General features: G+C 35.8%; 1 protein-coding gene across 3 annotated transcripts in view; it reads left to right on the forward strand.

The window, feature by feature from the left end:
* Window positions 1-24,179, forward strand: part of PLCE1 (phospholipase C epsilon 1) — a 139,049-nt gene that overhangs the window by 69,225 nt on the left and 45,645 nt on the right. For all 3 annotated transcript variants that reach the window (XM_085065238.1, XM_085065239.1, XM_085065240.1), the window contains exon 4: window positions 17,992-18,308. In XM_085065238.1, the coding sequence (XP_084921364.1) occupies window positions 17,992-18,308 (317 nt within the window). The remainder of the gene's footprint in view (window positions 1-17,991; window positions 18,309-24,179) is intronic.

Consider the following 24,179-nt stretch of genomic DNA (forward strand, 5'->3'; position numbering starts at 1 on the left):
GTAGTCCTGCTGCTTGTAAAAGTGATGTAAACTGTGTAGACAAGGGTAAGGTTAGAATGAAGAAAAGTGATAAAAATGCCAAAGCCAGATAATGACTGTGGGATGAAGGCAGGGATTTGGTACCTACTTATTTTCTGAACAGAGATGCAAGCTGAAGGCTATGCTGTCTTTTTAATTCCCCCAGCTCATAATTTCTTCATGGTTAATCACACTTCTGGAAGGCTCAGGGAGGTTTTTCTCTGCTTTGCCTCTCAAAGAAACTTTTTTGGATGGTTGCCTGAGTCATACCCTTTGTCCTGTTAAAGCTAATGCTATTGCCTTTTACTAGAGTCAGTGCAGAGAGCATAATAGCTGTAAAGGTAGGGCATTTGCTAGTAAAGAAACCCATGTTGTGGTTTTTGTAATGCTTCAGATGAAGTTTCCTAAAACAAAAGTAATTCCGTTTATTACTTTTGGCCCGTTTAAACAACATTGATATAAATATAACTTGTACAAAAGCCTGAGTGTAGGGTAACTTATTTCTTAATATATTTAAAGACAAAAATCCAGCAGAATTAAAATCACTCGTGTTTATAACTCTGCTGTCAAAATCAAATGCTTTTAGTCTTAGCAGGATGTATGCTCATCCTTAATTTCTAAACTTCCTTCCATTTGAATCCTAGTGTTTCAGCTTTTATCAGGGGAGGTGGGAAACCTGACCTTTCAGTGAGCCAGCCAAATGCATGTCTTCTTCATGGCTTACACAAGGCATGTCAGTTATGCATTTTGCCACAGTTTGTAGCTTTAAACTGAGCAGCTGTTGCCTGACTGTTAGTTTGGACAAGTGCAGCGTGCAGACTTTTTGTGGTACTGGAAGTACCTGCTCTGCTGGCATTTTAGGAGGAATCTAAGATTCAATGGAAGGCATATTTGCTGGTAAGATTTGCCCTTCTGTGGCCCATAGTACAGTTCTGATTATATGCAGGGAGCTAAATCTAAGTGATAGTTTTATTTCCAAAGAGGTAAATTGAGTGACAGTTTTCTAATCAAATGTTAAATCTATAATGGCTCCATTTAATAATAGTGCTTTAAGGACACAGAACTGGTTTTAAGTGGAAAATTAAGTAAGGATTTTATGTAAGCAATATGAAATAATGTCGTGACTCTGTATTTTGTATTTCAACTTGTTTGAAATGGAATGCAATGTTTCAAATAATTTAGGCAAAATGCTTTGCTTTTATTCAGTTCACATTGCAACTATTTCAATGTGAAATTATGTTGTGGGGTGTTCCTTTGTTTCTTATCCTACAAAAAACAAGTGTTTGTCACAAAATTGCTGGGCAAAGTATGAATTTCAGTACTTTTAAAAGTACTAGAACTAGGTAAATGTTTTTTCCTAAAATATATCAATTACTCAAATGTTACAAGTTAGTAACGTTTTCAAATGTAAATGCACTGCTGCTTTTTCTTTAGTGAGCTTTTCTTCCTGGATCTTCAGTATACAAGTTTATAACTTGCAACCAATTTTTGTTTTGTGATTGCTTAAGGGAATTTACTTTTTTTCCTTTCTAAATGATGTGAATATATAGCAGCATGTAAAAGCAATGTTTTGCCACTAATTGGTCATAAAGAAACACCTCTATTTGCATGGTTTTTAAAGTGGCAGCTGTAACTTGTATGAAGGTTCATAATATTTTACTCTGTGAAAGGAATGTCTTTTATGTGCTAACTCTGCCGTTTCCCTAATCTGGCTGTTATCTAAAGGCTGTGACAAACATTCACCATTCCCAGTGATAGTACCCCATTGCAATGGGAAGGTTGTCTGGGTTGTCAACACTATTATTTTCACCTGAGTGATTTAAACAGCACAGAAAAGAAACATCCTGGTATCAAGTGTATTTGTATTAATTGCAAAATAATGGTGGTTTTGATGTCTTTATTCAGTCAGTGATAACAAATCTGAGATACCTAGAAGAGTTACAAGGAAGGCAGTGAAAAATATTTGGGTTGATTTCAACTCAGACTCTGCCTTTTAGCTCTTTTGTAATTTCCAAGTTTCTGACTTGGATTTGCTGTAGAATGGTGTAAGCATTTTTCTAAAAATTAAGCTGATACGAGGATTTTTCTTAGGGCATAATTGGTTTAGCTTGTTTTTAAGGGACTTCATATTGACATAGTTTTTGGATGTTTAAGAATGTTCTTTTCAAAAACCAGTTGTGTATATAAAAGCATTGCTACATATTTTAGTAATTCTGAAATAAGTAATTTGCCAGTAAGATCTATCAAGCGCAAATTGAAAATGTTTCAAAGCAACAATAGAAGAACTAGGATACAATTTGATGCTAAAAGTACCTTTAATTTTTTCTTGAGCTTAATTTTGAGAGCTTTGCACAGCTGCACAGTAATTACATATTTTTGTCTACATTTCCCACGGACTTAGTGCAACAGATTTTGTGCACATTTTCAGCTTTCTTTGTAAAGTGTTGAGATCTTTTAGAAAAGGGCTAGATCTGATGCTGTTGCATTAGTTCTCTTTGCCCCCATCCACAGGCAGGAGTGGTTTCTTATTGAGAGCGTTTTTCTTTGAGGGGGGAAAAAGAATTCTCAGTCTGGAAAAGCTATTGCTTCAAATGCCTTTTATTATGTTGCTGTTAGCCTCAGAGAAGGTTTGATCTGGAGTTGTTCACATTTGCTTGTTCAGAATTAAATTGCAAAGCTCTGCAGATAAATAGAGCAGAATGGTCCCATGCAGGGCCAGGAGTTGGACTCGATGATCCTTGTGGTCCTTTCCAACTCAGCATGTTCTGTGATTCTGTGAAAGATTTCTTTAACATGGATATTTCCTTTTAAAAGCAGAGTAGTTATTGAAGTATCATAAATATGCACAGTTTATTCTAAAAATTCTTATACAAAATTTACAAATAAATTGCTCTTACGAGTTTATAGAAGTTTTAAATTGGAATTCAGAAGAATTCTGATTTGAAACATTGTTAATCTTTGGGACTAGGTTCTGAAAATAGCCACACCTAAAAAGAACGCTTTTGCCATATTTGCTGGGAAGAGTTAGTTCTGGTTTTGTGTTGGTGGAGGCACTTGGCTGGTAAAATGTAATTAACATTTTAGGAATTTATTTGTGGTATCATACTTTAAAGCACCATGAAGTAGTTTTGTTATTATTTAAGCTACTGTCTTCAATTTGAAAAAAAAAAAAAAGAACTGTGAAAGTAAAATTTTCTTCTAGGTTTTAGGTCTTCAAAATATGCAGTTCTGTAATTACCATGAAGTAGAAAGAATCAAATTAAATCATACAGTTCATGTCGGCTTTATAGGTACAGGATTTGTGAATGTAAAACCTTCTAACATCTACTAACAAACCATTTAAATATGAACACATACAAAAAAAAAAAAAAAAAGAAGAGGTGTTGCTTCAGGTACTGCTTGTTTTGAAGATGGTGGTAGGATTTGCAAACAAGTTCTGTGTTTAGGAGAAAAACCTTCAAGTATTTTCCATAACCATATATAGAATGAATTGCTCTAAAATAGACATCAAGGAAAAATGAAAATATATTTAGAATTTTTGTTTGCAAAGATAGAACTAGAACTGTGTCAGTAACTAGGATTTCTGTTTGCTTCCAAACCCCCAAAATATTTTACTTTCTTTTGTTCAAAAGAAACAGGCAGATCCTTAAAAAAACCAAAACTTTCTTTGAACATCAAATACTGGAAAATACTTCAGAAACCTTGAGAGGGAAAAAACAGTTTTAATGATTGCATGGATGATGGTACATCAAATTTGAAACCAGGAGGGCAGTAATATCATGTTGTTTGGGAAAGTAAGAAAGCTCACAGAATTACAAAGCCTGATGTTAATGGAGCTTTTTAGCTGGTCTGATATCCCCCTAAGTTGTCTTGACTCTAAGGTCAGTAGTTGAAAGGCAACTGTGCTCCTGTACAGCCTTCAGAAGCCTGAGAACTATTATCCATGTGCACAGCTTTTCCTGGTGGTCACTGACACTCCAAGTCAAAGAAGGGTGGCAATTCTATTTTGAGTTTGTCTGTCATCAAGGACCAACCATTTGTTCTTGTTATGCATTTTTTTCCCTGGATTTAATTATTTAAAGTCTGATGTGTTTCCCCTGTTTGGAGGTGCTTACATATCCACTATAGTCAAGTCTCCTCTCAATTTCATTTCATTGAGCTAAAGTTATGCATTTCTGATCTAAAGGTCTTTCTCCGGGTCTCACTATTCAAGCCTGGAATAATTTTATAGCTCTCTTTGCATACTCTGTGATTTGTCTGTGTCTTTAAAAATACAGAAAAGATAACTGTCTTTTCGCCCATGATCTGTGCAGGAGGACCTGGTTTTGCCACCAGCACCTCCTAAAAGCTCATAGAAAACATTTGGGATCCCATCTTCTTTCTTCAGAACCATTAAGGTTAGGAAAGCAAAACTCCCTTCCATACACAGGATTTGCAATTCTTCTGTCTAGAATACTTCCTTTTTCCAGTAGGTCTATAATGTGTATACTAACTTGACTCCTTCTTGCTTTTCTATTAAAGTCAGATTTTTAAGATAAATGCTAAACTGCCATGTAGCAGTCCTGGAATAATGTTGGTTGGAAGGGACTGGCTGGTCTTAAAAACGAATGTGCTTGATTTTCCCAGCTGTTTCATTTTCTTACTATATAGACAATATTGTTGACAAAGTTGGTCATAACAACATTTGAAACCTTAACTGCAGTACAGGTAGTAGTAGTACCACAATGAAGGAAGAGAAGTGTTGATTTTTGCTCTGTACTTTTAGAGAAGGAATTAATTGCATATGAAGTCTTCAGGTTAAGGGAGATTTCTTAAAATCCGAGGCAGGTACTAGTTTTGAGTTTGTTTTCAGATGGTAAAATCACTAGCTTTGAAAGTTTTCATGTTAGGAAAGGACTGCAAAAACCCTTTCTAGTATAATCTGCTAAAGCTAAATGACAAAGACACAATTCATTAACAAGTCTTGTGACTGTTCAGAACAGCTTTTATGTAGCAAGTATATTAATCCTGTGAAAGCCAAATGGAATAAATACTTTCATTTTTTACAAGATAGCTAGTTCCAGCAGTATAATACATGTAGCTATCCTCTGTTTGCTTGAACATCTTGTATAAACGTATCTTTATTAATTGGTGCCCAAATGGTAGGATGCCCAAATGGTAGGAACTAAACAAAAACAATTATAGAAAATAGTTGCTTATAGGAGAGCTTAGTCTAAGCAGAACTATAACGATTTACTAGTGAAGTTGTAGAAAAGCTTGCAAGGATAAGTAAGTACTTAGAGCATTTATATTTGAAGTAGGAAAGAAGTAACTAATACTGAGGCAAGTCATAGATATTGAGATTGTTTAGATCTCTATTATGAAGTTAAGGTTGATTTAATACTTTGTGTAGTCTATTGTTTTACTTCTTTTGGCTTCCAGACGTGTGCCTGCCCTGTTCTCTGCTGTCTCCTGTATTCCACTAATCCCTCTCTGGCTCAAACTCCTGCGTTGTAGAACAGATTTCAGTTCTAAGGCTAAGTCACACAGGCTTCTCTACTCTGTAATTTAAAAATGTATGAAAGAAAGAATCAAAATGTTTTCAGCTTTGACTCTTTGACAGTTCTTGTTATTGTGCTGAGTTTTTTTCATTCAGCTGCATAATAATTTTGCTGTCTAAGTACTACAGATTCTTTCTTGGACTTCTGGGTTTTATTAAGCATATCAGCATTTCCACTGGTAGCTCACCTGGCCATGTTTGTACTGCATGGCAGTCATGGCTCTTTCTGAAGTGGTAAGGTGGCCCATGGTGTCATTAGTCCTTCAGTCCTTGGTATAGCCACTGAAAGTATGTGACTGTGCATGTGATGTGTTCTGTGTGTCAGTGGAAGGACTGTGATCATATTGACCTGAGTTTTGCTGCGGATTTCTCTTTTCCTCTTTAAAATGCCTCTCAGCATCCTTTGAGTGGTGCTTCTGGCACAGCCTTAGTGATTCCAGAAACTTTGCTAAGAATAGCTGGCTAGTAGCAATACTTTCCTAGAAGTAAAGCTGGTATGATATAATACTTATATAACATCATGAACATGACTTAATATGATGGGAAGTTGTAAATTCATGTTAATCCCTTATAAAAATAGCATATGAATTTCCCTTAGCTTCCCATCAGCTTCCTCATGAGAAAAATCAGCTTGTTAAGGATGCCTGCTCTTATAACCCTTTTGAAAATTTTCTGGTAATTTGCATAATTAGATGTTAGCATTGAAAGATACCTTTCAAAAATTACCTTTTAAAATTTGGAAATTGCATTCTAGAGCAAGGAATAACTTCTTTTGTTTAGTTCTATAAACTCATTATAGAATCTTTTTCTTTAGTCAGTAAATTTAGCAATGGTAATTGGATTTTGCCAAACAGGTATTGTAGTACATTGGAGACTTACATAGAAGTTGCAACCTAGGGAAAAATGCGAGACTGAGGGTAACTAAGAGGGTTGCTGCTATTCTAGGTAGAGACACTGGTTTTACTTTTCCTGAATTAGAACAGGAAGTAGTTTACAGAAGAAAAGATCTGAATTACTTCCCTTCTGAAAAGAAATTAGTATGGCAATAATTTTATTTTATTCCTCTGTAGTTACAGACTATTCTTGTCTCAGACTGGCTTCCTGAGTTGTATTTTAACCCTACAGGAAAAATGCTAATTTGACATTTTGTACATTTATAGTACATATTCACCAATGAGCTTGGAGAAAAGACTGTGTCTGGCGGAAGAGAAAAAGAACATAAACCAATCCACCCTAAAATAAACAGTAAACATGGATTAGGAAAGCCATCTGTGTTTTCCCTGCATGGATCCCTTTGCATGTTGTGCATTGTAGTTTTTATCCATGAAGTGCTCTCCAGGTGAATTTGGCTGCCTGCATTGGCAGACTCTTCTAGAGGTTCCCACAGCTTTCATCTGGTGTGAGTCTCCAACTGCTTGTTTCTTTGATACTGCAGAATCTATGTGGAAGAAACATCTTATGTTACTCTGGGTTTTTTCCTTCTTTTAAAGTATCTGTTAAGTAACATACTTTTTGTCCTGAGAGCATTTTACCCATGATACTTAGCCCATAATACTTTATTTCTCAGAAATGTCTATTAATACTAGCTTTGAAGATAGTCCACTTTTAATTCCAACCACAAAAAAAAAATGTAAATAATATGTAGAATTCAGTAGTCCAAAATACCTCAGTTGGAAGGAACCTGTAGATCATCCAGTCCAACTGCAATAGCGAGCCTTAACTCTTTTAATTTCAACTTAGAAGAGTTTGTGCTTGATTTTGTCTAGGACTACATATAAGATTACATCAAGGGCACCTGCTATGATTTTAGCTCTGTGTTTCTATGCAGTGCAAACAGAACACAGACCAAATGATATTTTGTATGCAGAAACCTAAGGAGGAGTAGCACAGCCCTGTCTGTGTGGGGCAGAGTGGAGGTAGCTGAGCACGGTGACAGTGCTCTGCAGGACACATGAGCAAAGCCATGGATTTGCTGCACAGCATTCCCAGTGGATATTGCAGCTGGAGGTTACTGACTGGGTCATCACCAGTTAATGACATACTCATCTTCACATCTTAAACATTCACCTCTTTTTTGGACCAGTTTCAGTGAATACTTTTTCAGTATGTTTTAAAATACTTTTAAGCCATTTCTTTAGTAATGAACTGCCAGTGCTGAATGGTTGTGAGTTATGAGTATTAGCTTTGCCCTTCATGTGATTACGTAATCCATCAATTTATTTCCAGTTCATAATTTTTCTCCATTTTTGGCATCTTTTTCAATTAGTGTCCTTGGTTCACTCATTTTTTCTTTGTGAGAGAATCTTTTCGTATTTTCCTCTACATTGTGAATTTTGAACTCTGAGGCAGAATTACTGCAGTATTTCTTTGTAGCAGCATAGAATTCACTGTTCTTATTAACTCTTTGCTAAGTATAAATGATAATACTGTCTTTAACAGCACTGTCAAAGGCCATATTGTTCTTAATAGGTTCTTCCTGCTGTACACTGCTGACACAGATAATATAAAAATATCACAATGATTTTGTAGTGTTCTATTACAGGTTTTTGACGGATGCCTTAGTAAATCATGCTGTTTTCTCTGACGTGTTTTAGGGCTTTTCTATGTGTATGTTTTTATTTAATTACAGGTATGTTTCCTGGATTTTGTTTTCATTAGAAATCTAAGAATCTTGGATATCAAATTATAACTGCTACAACAATTCTCCTAGTCACAAAATGTTATCATCATCAGGGAATATTCAGAGCACACATTAGAGTCAGTAATCAAATCCTCACCAAAACTATGTGGCAAAGGTATAGATTCTGTTGTTGCTTCAGTTATGTAGAGGTTGAATTTATATTATTCAAAGTGTAATATAAAATAAGTGAAAAAGGTTCCTTAGCAGATCACACAAAGGTATTTTGAACCCAGGTGCACCATCAACAGAATCTGCTGTTAGTTTTTCTATTCTCTATCCTTTGTTTTGTGTAATAATTATGTAGAGGACAGGTCTCAAACAAACTAGTGCTAGGAACAGATTCTGTTTAGGTAACTGCTGAAAACAGGCCAGAATGATCAAAACTCAGAACTGATCAAACATTTTTCAAGTGTATTATGTTCCTTTAAAATTCTTTCACTGCTAAGCTTCAGGTCTTAAATAGGGAACATCTAATCAAGTGTTGTTGTTTTTACTGGATGTGACTTGGATTAATTTTGTTTCAACAATCAGTAAGAATAATAACCAAAACACCTTATGCAGCAGATTTGCCTGCCCTTTGGTCTATGGGGAAAATCTGGTAGCATGTCTCGTGCACCAGATTGTCTTTTCTATGAAGATTCCAAAGGCAAGAATAATGAGTTGGAAGTGTTGTACACTGTCTTAGATTGATGATATGATAATCCTTTATCCCCTATCGTTGGCTTATATGCCCAAGAAAAAAAAATGTGTGGTCCTGTCTCTTTAACTGCACCCAGCCGCAGAGAGAAACGCGGGTTGTTTTGAAAACATTTTCTCCAAGCCTCGCTCCGGGGGAGGATTCGTCGCCCGGCAGAGACTGCGTGCTAGACGAGGATCAGAGTGAACTCTGTTCCCATTTTTTTCCATTCTTCTTCTTTTTCCTCGTTTGAACCCCTTCTCTTCGATCTGCTTTGCCACCCGGAGACCCAGGAGGGCCAGAGGACAGCAGAGCTCTCCAGGGAGCTCCACCCGGCCCCGGGTGGGGGGCGAAGAAAAAAGGGACTGCGTCTGAGAAAAAAACTTTTTTAATCAAGTTGAATAACTGCCTTTCACCTTGTTTTTTTTCCCTTTCCCTGTGCCTTGTAGGGCACTCTGCGTAGTTTTGTTAAATAAATAGTTTTTTCTTCACTTCCATCTAAAAAGTTCAGTTGTAAGTGAGAAAAAGAGTGTCAAAACCCTTCGCTCTCAGAAAAGAGAGAGTCTTATCATTAACCCGAGACATATTCTTATCAGATCTTACTTAATTCTCATGTTATTCTTTGGCACAATTATGCTTAAAATTAAGTTCTTGGATTGCATCTAGTTTTCATCTTGTACCATTAAAACCAATGGCAATTTAACTGTTTGCCTCACTTGGGTATGACGCTGAAGCCATAGGAAACATTCTGACTGTTTTTGTCTTAAAGGACTATATTTAGTCTTAAAGGACTATGTTTTCCAAATTGAAACAGTTTTCATTTGAATAGTTATTTGACCTTAGGCATTCCTGTGCATTATTTGGGAAACTGGACCAGATGGGAGCACACCATTGCTCTTTCCCACCTACCCTTGAAGGTTCACTGTCACTTGTAATATGGTCTTCAGGATAAGACCAAAGTAAGGAAGACAATCCTTTTTACAAAATGTGTTTCTGAGAATCTTAAACCAAAAGTGCAGTTTGAATTTGTGCTTGTGGTAATTGTCAAAAGTCGTGCAGCTGAGGTGCTAACTTCAACAGATCATTAATTAAATGCAGGGATTGCTGATGTGAATGTTCAGTGCACTCAGGCTAGAAAGGAATGCCTCAAGGCTGGGGCTCTGAAACACTGAAAATACCTGTTGTTGCAGTTTTACAGTTATTTACATTATGAATGCTATATTTTGCTGCAGCTACAGTTTGTACAGTCTTTGAAAATTCAAAAGGTTCCTAAAACAACAACAACAACAACAAAAATCAGTATCATAAGCCCCTGCTTTAATGGGTACCTAACTTTATATACGTTATTTTTAACATCCTTCTTTTCCACAGGTGTGTGTATATATATTCTCAAATTACATTTTTGTTTGCATTTTCTCCCATTCTCACTGATTTATACCTGAGTTCTTTCATTCTTAAAACTGAAAAGCTGCTGCTTAACACAAATGGAAAAAAATAAAAATAAGGATAATTTTTACTGTCTTGATCAAATACTCAGATATTGGAACCTGACCTGAGATTCTTGCACTCTGTTTAACCACTGCATATTTCTCTATTGAAGCATTAACTCAAAGTTTTATGCATTTTAATTTAATTTTGTTCTGTCAGTGAATAGCAGCTCCTGCTTTGATTTTGGACATGCTTCATATTAGTTTTGGGGGGTGAGGTTAAAGCTTGGGTTCTGCTTTAACTCAAGCAGTAACTAGTTCATTTTGCAGTGAGGATTGCACAGTTCTTTTTCTACAACGCTCTTTTCTTCCAAAGTAAACTCATAAATCCTCCCTTTTGACCATTTTGTTCTTATGGGCTGGAATTTATCGGGTAATTTATATGTTCATTTATTTAGCATTTGAACTTAACATTCCATGTTCTATGCTGTGTTTATATCCAGTATCTTAAAAGGTCTTGAATACAGATGCTGCATAGAGAGCTGTCCTGCTGGTGTGTCACTCAGGTCAAAATCCTGTTAGTCTGCCATGTGACAGCCTTTAAGAGAAAGATTTGTGAAACGTATGTGAAAGTGGAATATTTCTGAAATCATTCAAGGGTATTGCAGAGGAGGGAGTTCATTAGATGGGATTTCATTGGAGGAAAATAATGAAAAACCTGAAAACAGTTAAACAGCAAGTGTGGTGGTGTTGTATTAACCTCTTTCTAGCCTTTTCACATATCTCTTACACTGTGATATAAAGGTGTGTATTTAGAAGATCAGTCATTATTGACCAGAATCCCTTCACCCAGCCTCCCTGATGATAGCTGCCTCTGCAGCAATGAACTCTTGGGTCTGGTCTTGCACAGTGCGTGCTGCAGCATGCCGCAGCAAGACAGATGGCATGCTGGTGCCAAACAGCTTTTGAGAGCTAGTTTTCAATCAACCAACCAGACATTCACAGTCTATCTACCCAATTATAACTAAACCTTCTTTTGGCAGGTGTTCTGAAATCAGGATATAGTTTCATGAGTTACAGCAGTAGGTGAAGGTCCCTAAAATAGCAGGTTGCAGGTGGCCCATTGCCATACATGTAGACTGGAAGCAATAAAGCTGCTTTCTGACTAAACATGTAGATGGTGGATCTCTGCAGAATTCTGGCAGTATTCAGTGCTGATTCACCTTTCCATAATATATAAGCATGTCTATGTTCAGCCAAACCCCGCCTAACATGGGGTGCCCTTTGTAGCTGAGGTGTCTGTTTGTGACCTTGTTAGCCTCGGGGTCATTTGTTACAGCCCTGCCTTCAAATCCTAGTATTTCAGGTGCAGAAGAAATGTTTCTTGGCTGAGGTTAACACACAGAACCACACTGATTCTTATGCATATATTATGGAGCCGCTGCTAGTCATACTTTTCTGCATGAGAATGCAGCCTTAGCTCTTTCCTAGCTGCCCTGAAAATGGAAAGTAATTGTAGAATCAGCATCAAATGGGGTAAATTTTGTCCTGAGATCAGCTGCTGATTTTGCAAAGTCAAAATTACTGTTATGCTCCTACTCTTTGCAGCTTTTTTCTTGTGAGTTTACAGCCAGACTAAAACCCAGTGGATCTATTTATTGTGGACAGGTCTGTGGTTGTTTTTATCAGCTGTAGACATTACCAGCCAACCTGCATAGAGGGGAAATGGTTGGTTAAATGTGTTGACAGTATATGGTAATTCAGAGACAAGCAGCCAAGTTCTCTTGTACGCTGCAAAATATTTCCATGAATGACTCAGGCTAGTGGAGTGGTAAAAGCCCTTGGATACACTTCCAGAAATCTGAGCAGCAGTGTGGATGTAATTACACAGGGCAGTGTATGCTCAGGATGATGGGAAGCAGGCATTGCAGTTCAGGTGTGGTGAAATCATGGTGGTGCTTTGAATTCCTTTCACATATTAGTGCTCTTATTTCACTGAGATTTCACAGGATATTGAGTTGGAAGAGACTCACAAGGATCATTGAGTCCAGCTCTCGAGTGAATGGGCCATAGATGGATTGAACACACGACCTTGGTGTTATTAGCACCGTGCTCCAGCCAACTGAGCTAATATCAATATATATAGCTTACAACCAGGATCTTCTAATCCAGCCATAAACAGAGTTTAAATAAGTTTGCAAGCTCTTCTTACGGGTAGGAACTTCTGAAAAATGTAAGGACTGCTGTGTAATTGTTAATTTAAAGTTAATGCATTAGTAAAATACTTCATGCTTATCATCTTTAAGGAGACTTTACAATCTGGATGAACGTTTTGTTGTGCGTACATTTTACCCTGTGAGAATGTTTACCCAACTTCTGTGGTTAAAGAAAAGAAAATTCTATCCCATGCATGTGCATCTCAACTGTCCTAATAATTATGCCACTTTTTTAGACAGCTTAAATTCGCTTCAAGTCAGAAATTATATAGGCAGGTTGTATCTCCAACTATACAGTACTTCCAATTTTTTTTCTAGGATTTCATGTGATTGATCTTATAATTGCAAAAATAAAAAATTTTGTTCAGAATCTGGTTTTCAGAACAAAACCCTTTGCTGATTCCTGAAGCAAGAAGGAGTAGGTGGCTGTTGTTACAATCACTCCATATCTTTCTTTTTGCTGAATTCCACTATGCCAGTCAGTTCGTAAGTCAGGATTATATAGTATAGAATGTAATTTAATTCAGTTATACTTGAACATGCTAGTTGCCTTTAAAAAAAACCCTCTCCAGAGATTTCATGAATCTGTGCAACAATAAAATCTCAGTCTCAGTAGAAATCTCTGTCAGTTACAGTGTCAGGGTTATCTGTTTCCAGCAAAATTCCTTTCTACAGGTGATTTCTACCTTTTTCCTTTTCTCTTTGTACTGTAGGAAGTATTGGGTTTTTCACCTGGCCCATTGTGGTAACTTGCTCCTACTCCCCAAGAGATGATCACCTTCTCTAGTGTCTTGCTATTACTATGATTGAATTAAACTTAAAGCAGGCATTCTGGAACTAGCTGTGAAGTTTGCTGTTTCTATTCCAAACCTGAAAAAGATCCCGTGCATTCAGAATGTATCAGTAATCTTACTTGATCTAATAAAAAAAACATTTTTCCTACAGACCCTAACTGTTCTTCAAGTCTACTCTGTGTCTTCTGCTTACTGATGCTCAGGTCATAATGAACTCCAGCCCTATTTAGTGCAAATACCCTGTAGATCTGAGCTTCCCTGCTAGTAATAATTTCCACTGCATGCTGGTAGGCAGCTTTAAGTGGCATTGTTGCTAGTTTTAGGTATATGGAGAGAGAGCCTGTGTGTCTTGTCATTCTTTGGCTCATAAGAAAATTTAAAGAAGAAATGGATCTATTTATTTCAGTGGTTTCTACAGAAGACTGGAATGAGGAAAGATAAAATATCTAAATCCGAAGAGGTAAATTATGCCAACAACCAAGACTTTAAAAGATGTGAATTATGGAAGAAATGAAACTTGAACTTGATCCTGTTCTGTGCCAAGCTTCCCACTAAGTAAAATATCAGGCCCTTTAATACTGGAGTGAGTTTGCAGTCAAAATTGATAATGGTGGATTCATGTTCATTAAGGGAGAGAGAGATGTTTTTAATTAGATAAAAGAGAAACAGGAAATTAACAAAACCTTGTAGGTTTAGTTATTATGGTACTGAGATATGTTGCATCCAAGGGACAGCAAAACAATGCTATCTCAGTTATGCTGATCTGTATTGGAAGCTGGTGTTCAATTAAACTGCCATCTATTGCATAGGTGTCTTCTGCTTGGGGGAGTTTTTTATTGTATTTTTCCTCTTTTTTGAACAGAACACTTCTGCATTTTATATATTGACAGCTGTTTATCTGTGACTATTTTTAAATTTTTTGTTCCATGATCTGTTTTTATTTTCTCACTGTACATCTAATCCATATGTTCTCTTAAAACATATAAACAGTTTGGAGAACATCTGTAGCATTGCTTGTTAATAAGGCTTCCATTATAATCCATTTATTGCACTTATTGGGTTATTTGCATTTATTGCATTTATTGCTTTTAATACCAGCAGAGAAAAATAATGCTCTCTAAGATTCTTCTGTACTTTCAGTCACATTAGTCTGACTAGACCTAATGTCATGGAAACAAAGTCTATTATCAAAAAAGCTGCTAAATTAAAAGATGTTATAATAGGTTGAATAATTACTTTTATTCTTCCAGCTGTTGAAATCCATCTTTTGTTTTAGAACACAGTTTGTCATAATCAAGATCCTCCCCAGTAGCCTTCTAGAGAGTGAGCATGTTGTTAGTGATTGTAATTTTCTCTTTACTGCTTTCAAACTGCTGTTTTTTGAGTTTAATGAGAAAATACATTTTTTTAATTAACGTTTAGAAGGAAAAGGACTTAGAAATAAAACCAAGACTGAAATCCAGTTATTTAATCTTTCAGTTAATCACATTTTGATGAAAGGAAATTTTCATATTCTAGGCAGGCTTACTCTTTTGAGATTGAACTAATTTTAAAAAATGCAGTGACTTTTCCCTGGATGAGCTGCCATATGCATAGCACATTCCCATAAGTATCAAATGTAAGAGTTGTTGTAATTGAGTTGGGATGAAGTGATTCCATACCACTATCCTTACTTGGTCACTGTTCATGTGGAATTGATGGGATTTCCTCAAAGTACAAATTACATGGTTGACCACAGAAATTTTACGTAGGATTAGCACTTTGTCTGCGGTGTGATTACTGTCAGGACTGTATTTATTTCCCTTCTGTCTTTGTATAGATTCCACATACTGTGTTCAGACCCAATCCTGAAGTTCTGCCTTGAGAGAATTGATGGCAGCAGTCCAACATTTATATCATATTGTGTATTAATAAAATATCTGTGTGCATGATGAAATAATATTTTATAAAGAAACTTATTTTCATTTTTGCTTTGCAAGAAATACAGTAAACATACAGACATTTTTACTTTTTTTTAGGATGTATCACTTGTCACATAACTACTGTGTTTAGTAGAACATACAAATATGGAAAAGTTCTATGATTGTAGATAATTAACATCAGCCTTTCTAGCAGTATTTTACATAGTTTTATTTATAAAAATTTCTTTGCTTTTTTCTTTAAAGTGGCACTCCTGGGTTTTCATATTAATAAAGTACTGAATCAATCTTGCCGATATAACAAACAAACATAATATGGTTCAACAGAGAAAAACATCAGAACAAAACCCAGTTTCTTAAGACTGTCTTGAAACTTCTCTGCATACATGCACAAAAATGCATACACAGTTTTTTACATATTTATGTAATTGAAATTCATTTTTCAGTACAGCTTTTTTAGAGCCTATACTTACACAAGATGTATGGAAATTCTAAGTTTTATAGTAATAAAGGCTGAATTAATTTTAAGTTACTCTGTTGATAGAAGAGCTCCTTTAAACCTTGTAGAAAATTTTAAAAAATAACAAAACCACATTGTTCTTTAGACAGGGTGTTTTATTATTTATGATGAGCCTAGTCTGAGTAATACCCAAAGCAAGCACTCTGTATGTTTCTCCCACTCTTACAAAGATTATTCTGCTGTTAGAGGAGGCCTTTTTGTTCCCATGGGCATCAGCAATGATTAAGTCAATCCATGAGGCCTTTGTAAAAAGAGGCTGGTGCAGGCTGTACTTTCTCTGCCTTGAGTGGGAAGAGCTATCATGCATGGGGAGTAAGTGAGGCATTGTGACTTCCAGGGAGAAAATGGGTGGTGAAGGGTGTTTGTGTCATGCCCTCCATACCATCCACTTACTGAGATAATGCTGGTTGTGACAGGGACAGTTCAGTCCACATATTTAAAGCATGTGTAAATAAATTACCCTTGTAATAGAAAATGAACATTGTATTTTGAGTTGTTTTTATTTTGGCAGAAGTTTGTGTTCTTTTGCAAAGTCAAGAGTAGGGCACATGAGCTTTTAGAACTTTTCATTAAGAAACCTCTTAGAACTGTTCTGTGCAGATTGAAGCAGGAAACAGAATTGAAGTCTCACACAGAATTGAAGCAAACAAGAGGGAGCCCAGAAGCTCAGTGCACTTCACCAGTTGCCCAAACCAATACTAACACATCAGTGGTGTTCTTAACTGGCTTTTTTCCCCCTTGATCTTTCCTGCAAATGTTTCAATGACAGAGATTTCTCTATATCTGCATATACTGTAAAGCACTTCTTCATTATCACTGAAGTTACATATGTTCCCCACTCTATAATCAAGATACTGTTTGTTGCAAATTAAGTCCATTATTTTTTTTGCTTTCTAGTCTAGACACAGAAACAATTTGTCTTTGTTCTGTCAGAAGCCTCTTCTCTTTTGAACATTTTTTAATGGGTTCTGTTAGCCTAAAGACTTTATTTAGGGCTACTGCAATTTATTGTTTGGCTTTTCGTAGAATATATTCAGAAAGGCCAATTTTCTGTCTTTTTAACTTCCCTCTGATTAACAATATTTTGCACAAAATAACTAAGAGTGGAAAACTTGTTTTATGTTTATTATAGGGGACTGAATTTTAGCCAGTCATTCTGAACTTGGCTTTTTCTTTTTTAAAGAAATGATATTTGCTTCATCTATGAAATGAGAGTTTATATATATATATATATAAAAATTAGGTCAAATGTAGGTCTAGGGTGTACCTCCATTATGTGTAGAAAAAATCTCTGAAGGTATTTTGTGAAGCAATGCAAAAACCCTCTCCTTTTTCTGAGAATGAGGAAGAGTATGTAATATACAGCTATAAATGTTTATACATTTAAGTAATTCTTGAAAAATTGTTCAGAGAACCCATTCTAAACTTATCTAGTAAGAAGACACGCTCACTATTTTGGAATCATTGTGTTGATGTTTCATGCTTCCCACACGATCTTAGAAAGCTTGTCTTCTTCCTTCTTAGGAAAAGTTTTATTTTTCAAGAGATATCACTGCTGGGATATTATAAAACTACCATGAATGTTTTGTATTAACGGACAAAACATGCATACTCCCAAATAGATGCATTTTCTGAGAAGAATGAAAAATGTTTTGTAGCCTTGGACATTTGGTTTCACAATTCAGTGAGCTCAGATACAATTTATCGTATAGCAAGAGGATTATGAAGAAAAATGCTGACCTACATGGGCTTTAGGTTATCATTATAGGTTATTTCTTGTGGCAGCAGTGTGTCAGTGCCTCAATGAAGGCCTCAAACTGCTCTGCACCATGGCTGTATGGGGGCAAAGCAGAGGCACACTGCCAGATGACCCTTTTTGAGGCTGTGACAAGGCTGCAGGTGCCAGAAGCAGGTGTTTGGATATTTCAGGAAGCAAGCATGTTTTGGCAGGTGACTTAACCATCTCCCAACTCTAGTTGCCCACTATCTGGCCAACACCAGATATAAAGATGTGCAGAAAAACCCCAAGTAAAACAACCTACTAGGTTGTTTAAATAGAAAGCAAGTAGTTAGAAAGTGTATTGCTGAGTAAATGAATGAGCAGTTTAACCAAATCAAAACGACCAGTTGTCTTGCTTTTGCACAGCGCGGTCCAAGAGTTAAAGGCAAAGCCTAATAAATGTTTCATTTGTTTTGTTTCAGAACGCCAAGCGTGCGCATCTATGGCTGGCTCCAGCGTCCTTCCCTCCAGTGTGACTGGTATCAGCAAGGAGCTGATTGACCTGCAGCACCTCATCCAGTTCCCAGAGGAGGTGGCCAGCATTCTCACTGAGCAGGAGCAGGAGCTCTACAGGAAAGTCTTACCCATCGACTACCTCTGCTTTCTAACCAGGGATTTGGGTAATGCTGAGTGTCAAAGCAAGCTGCCAGCTATTAAGGCTTCCATATCTGCTACTATTCTTTCTTCTCCCAATGGTGAACATAATGCTGTAGAAGATCTTGTGACGAGGTTTAATGAGGTAAAACAAAACTTCTGAATTGCTTTTCATAAGGGCTATTACCTGATGTTTGGGTTAGTTATTTCCTTTATCTCTCAGAGCTGAATCTAGCTGTAACGACTAATTTTTGAAATATAAGTTGACCAGGGATTTAGCTAAATAACTTGCACTGAATTTGATAGGAGCTGTGTGACCAATTTGATCAGTGAGTTTGGGAAACAGCAGCCTAACATTTTCTTGCACATTGTAAAGTAAACATGAAGAAAAAAAAATCCAGACTTCTTTGTATTTATACTGACAGTATGGGGTACAGTTACAGTCAGTTTATTATTTTGTTTAGGTGCTGGAGTTCTATTTATTTGTTTTGGATTTTTGTAGGCTAAGCATGATCTTAGGAGTCAGCACAGAAGTATTATAAACTAGATTTTTTTTTTTAATTTTCTATAATATAACTACACTAATCTGCACTATTTATTTATTTAATCACTGTGTGTCTTGAGTGTTGTTATCCAAAGAAGTGTCGCTTGGCATGACATTTTCACAAGCTAAATCTTGAGTTGTTTTGTAAAATTTTATTTTGTTTTTAGTAAGGTGATCTTCTGATAAGTTTAATAGAAAATTGATTAAGGATTGAGAAAACTGTTTAAAACTCCACCCAAAAACCCAACCCAAACCAAAACCAAACCACCTAAATAAAAACTTAGGTTTTAGCTGCAGAAACATGGAATAATTCTTTCTTTTTTTTTTTGGGGGGGTGGGATGTGACCTATGTGCAATGTTAGCAGTTAGCAGTTGCTAGATTCATAGAAGTGGAATGAAATGAAGATAAAGTTGACTTTTAGTTTGCTATCTACCTTATTCTTATGGTATAATAAGAGATGAAAATTTCGCAGGTAGCGAAAAATCCAGCATAAAATTAAGCAAATGGAGAAGAATGTGCATTAACCCCCAGAGTAACTTCATGCATGCTGGGCAAAGAAGAATCAGTGAGTGAATATTTAGCATTCTTCAAAGTGTTCCTGATTCTTGCATGTTACTGAGATTTAGCAACTAAACCAGGGTAGATATACTGGCTTCTCTCACCTCATTCAGTTACAGGAACATATATAAAAGTTGCAACTACAATATTCAGTCTTTAAACAGAGCCTAAAAGTAGTTCAAATTAGCTCTGGTATCAGTCCTTAAGCAAAGAGTTGTGGCTGGTGTGCAGCTGGACAGGACTCCAGGTGCTGACCTGGCCATGCCCTCCTTCCTGTGGGGCTGCTTCTGTGGTCATCACCGGGGTGTGGCCAGGGGAAACCAGGGGCACTGGCCAAGCTGTAGCACAGCCTGGGGAGGCACAGTGCCAGGGCAGCTTCTTCAAAACGTGTTCCCCTTAGCTGCACAAATTGAACTGACCGTGATTGTGTTCTGGCATTGATGGGTCACAGGATTGAAAAGTGAGGAGGTGCTGGAGAAGTCTTGTCAGAAATGACTGAGTCTGTTCCATACCAGTGACAATTTTAGCGTTAAAGCTGCCTTTTGATATAATAGTCAACATTATCTTTTAGTCTTAGAGGTTTGTGACTTTGCAGGTTTTGTAGTCTAGCATTACTTGTTTGGTAATGCTACAGTATAGTTTTTTATATAATTTGAATTAATTCCTAAATATTGAGTGCATAGATTCTTTGATATTTAATGCACTAGATTATCTGAAATATAATCTGGAATAACTTTTTAAAAACATAGATGTTGTGTGTTTAAATGGAGTTATTGTGCAATATTTACTGCTTAATAAATCACTCTTTTGCTATATGCTTTATCTTATGGTGGAGTATATATTAGTTTCTGTAGCCAGTCAAGAGGGTGAACTCTCAAAATGTCTTTGTTTATAAATGGAAAGAAAATTCTTGTACAAAGAGTCATGATTTTGTTGGCAAAACTCAGTGAGCAATTGCTGATTTTTTTGGCATTGCCTATAGAAATACTGAAGTGTATTTATAATGTGGGAGCCAAAATTACTTTTAGGATGACAGACTTCTGATACATGATGGGGAAAAACAATTCCATGTCATTGTTCTGTTAAATAACAATTATATTATTTAGAGTATTTTTCATAAAGCAATATGCTTTTTAGTATTTTTTCTGACAGTACATATTAAGGAGGAACATTTTATAATACTTGTGTAAAATTATAGATTTGGGGCTACATGGATTCAATATCACCAAATATATAAAGTCTCTAGTCTTTAAAGTTTGATTAAAAATATAATTGCATGATAGTGGAGCCCTAGGCACAATATGTACTCATTGGTGAGACACAGCTGATAACTTCATTTGATGCTAATAATACCCAATTGATCATAGAGTCTTGTCAGAGCAAGACTGTAGACCAAGCTAAAGGCAGATATTCGTTCCTGGTACTAAATGTAATTAAAAGCTGATTCTGACTTAGTGGCTAATGGGGGAGTATTAGAGTGAAATACAGTAACATCTACCTTTACAAAACTATTGGCATTTGGATTCTGTAAGACTGTGCACTTAACAGTACTAGTAATATATTCTTCTGCTCTGATAGAGCTTTGACTATCAGAAGTTTCGTTTTCAAGGATGTAAAACCGTGGGAATACACTGTTGAGATTCTGCAGAGTTAGTAGAGCCCTGGCAGCTGGGAAGAAGTTAGGAAAATGGTACCTAAGTGTGTTTTAGGACCCCCAGAACTGTAACATATTTTTCTTTTGATCTCTCCTTGTTGCCTACTGTGCCTTTCTCTTCTTCATTTAGTTATTTTCTCTGATTCCTGTATGGCATGAGTTCTCCCTGCTTCTTTACCTGGAGTGAAATGTGCTCCTTATCCAGCATCTTATGCCACAGTGTTCCTGGGATTCTGTTTCTTTCTCTGTGTCTTTACCCAGCCCAGGCTCTTGCACCTTTATGAGTGACTCCGTCCACTCCTCTGCCTCTCACCAGCAAAGCAACCACAGAGACACAAGCACAATGTACATGCTGTAAACATTTATGTTTATGTAAACACTTAAAATAGTTTCAATCATTGCTTTATATAAACATGGAAAGAGTCTCTTGTAACTCAATATTTCTGGCTTAAGCTTCAAGTAAAAGAAAACCAATAAAACTTAAAAAGAAACATTTAATTTTTCATGCTGAGATATGCATACAAAGCGATTGTGATGTCTTAGATTGAAAGTTGCACCAGACTGAGAGATCATTCAGACAGCTGACTAGAGGCAGTCCCACTACTGAACTGAAAACGCAAAATAAGAAGTCGAATGCATAAGGTGATTTTCTAGAAAGATATGATTGCCCAAAAATAGGCTAAGAAGGTAAAAAAGTTTGAATGGTGTTAGTGTAGCACTGCTACTGGAGTGAGTTCATCACTCACTGAGTCATTTGTAAAATCAGTAAAGTTAATTAAAATATGGCTACTTAGGACATTTAGTGATGCTAGTTTTATTTCTAATGGTTAAATTTTGTATGGTTTTTTCATTGTTCATTCAAAATACAAATTTAAACCTCACTAGAAAAACAGAGACATATCATTTTACTGAAATAATGGAATGTAAATAAATATTGCACTCTGCCTCTTAGTTCAGCATTTTTTTGTAATGCCTAAATGGGTTTGCATAATGCTTTTAAAAAAGATTGTGCTTGTACAAATATCAAACTGTTTCCAGTCCTTGTTTGGAATAGTGTTTAATCAGATTTAAAATGGTAAATGTTCTCTGTAAGGTTATATAATTTCACTCAAGCATGTAAAGTAAACCATCTGTTCATAAGATATGCAATTTAAAATATTCAGATTTTAAAAATGCATCTGAAAATTATTTTGCATATTATACCAAGAGCCAAAAAACTTAATAATTAAACCTCAGTGAAACCCATGTAAAAAATTCCGGTTGTGTTTTATGCACATAACTATGTGAAAATATATACACAGATATTCATCAATGTGCACTGACAGGTTTGTGCACAGTTAGCAGTGCAGAGGAACACATTACAGCCAGCTCTTAATGCTAATGCTGCATACTGCTAGTGTTTATTAATTATTGTTTTTAAAGGGAGAAATTGGACTATACTGATACATTGAAAATTCTGCTTTCAAACAAAATAATGTTTTTCCCTCTTGCCATAATTACTGCGTGATATCTGATGATTATTTTTTACATGGATTTTTCATGTTCTTCAGATTTTACTCAAATTTCTTGATTTTTATCAAACAAAATTTCTAAAACCAGAATGACTTGGATAAAGGGGTTATAGATTACCATTCTTATCCTTTGGATACCTGAAAAATCATCTTCCTGTTTTGTATTTGGAGACTTTTCGTACAGATACTTTATTTTGTCAGTATTAGTTTCTTACTTTCTTGCTCCAATGTAGGCAGTATTTAAATCAGCTACAGTTTATTGTAGAAAGATATCCATGGCTAATTTTTATGTTAGGTATGTACTGTAAGCTTACTTTGGGGTAAACCAGAAGATTTTGTTTTACTTGCTAGCAATGGTAATTGTTGAACTTCAGGCAGGCAGCTGTGTTTGGTAATTTCACCTCTAAAAGCTTCATCTCTCAAGTATTATGAAATTCCTAAAAATGTAATATAAAAATAGAAGACATCATTTCTTCCATGTAGCATCACCCACTGAAGTATGTAGCTTGGGAATTGCTGTAAAAGTTTTACAAACTTAAGCGCTGTGGAAATGAGTGTAAAACACTACAAATGACAAAACACTGCACATTGCAGGTGGAGATTGTTAATAATTTTCTTAATAGCACCACTGCATTTACATTCTAATAAAATATAAACAGTAAATTAATTCCCATTTTAAAAAAATCATGTAATACATTCTCTAGGAGCTATATAGAGGACAGTAAAGAATTTTTATAGATATATAAATATATATATATTCATGTAAATATGTATGAATTATCATAATGTTGAGCAATAGAAGACTAAAATAAGAGAATGAGTAAAGAAAATCCATGGCAAATTTAGGGATACAGTTAATAATTCAACATGCATTAAATGCTGTTCCTTCCTGTGTACTACAAGGAGTGTGATTCCCTCAGAGTAAATGATAAATGGTCCTGTAGGTTGCACTTGTAAAGAGATTTAAGGTCATGTGCCGTAACTTGAGGATCAAGTTCCATCAGGGGTGTCTCTTTCATATTTTATTAGTAAAAGCAGCTGAGCCTCAGCAATAAGCTATATCCTGCCCCTGACAAATTGGGATATTTTTGCTGGCATATAGATTAGACTTGAAATCAGTGGTAGTTCACTAATTAGGTAATCAAAAACATAGGCTCATTTTACCTTTTTAATGACTAAAATATATTTCCCATGTTCAAAAGTAAAAAAAAAAAAATAGTGCTAAGTAATAATATGTCTATCCCAAATGCATTAGCAATATCTAACATGAAAAACTTTTGAAAAAATGAGTGAGTTATTGATTAGATTTTGGTGCAGTTAAAATAGTAAGAGGTGATATAAAAAAAATTCAGAAAACCTGACAGTGTACAGATCTTTTTGTACTACAAATTGTAGTACATAATGCTCAGTCCAGCTTGCATTGCCAAGACATCTGTTGCAGGTCCTGTGTACTCAGATTCAGATTCAAAGGAGACTCCTATATATCTGAGACTTTGCAAATGAGGCTGCTTTCTATGTGTCTCAACTTAATTTAGCTCAATGTTGTCAGTGCTTCTCTCTTAGGGCACCAGATAATATTTAAATCTTAAGCAAATATCTATTTGATTTGATTTTGCTTGTTTAGTACTTAATACTAGTATCCAGTAATCCTGAAGCACACTCATTTTTATCCGTCTGAATGAAAAGACCGATGTTACTACCAACTTGTTTAAGTGGATTTTGTTTTAATTTATTACTTTTCTTGTGTC

Source organism: Lichenostomus cassidix, chromosome 6, assembly GCF_008360975.1.
Source record: "Lichenostomus cassidix isolate B80296 chromosome 6, HeHo_3.0, whole genome shotgun sequence".
Lineage (NCBI taxonomy): Eukaryota > Metazoa > Chordata > Aves > Passeriformes > Meliphagidae > Lichenostomus > Lichenostomus cassidix.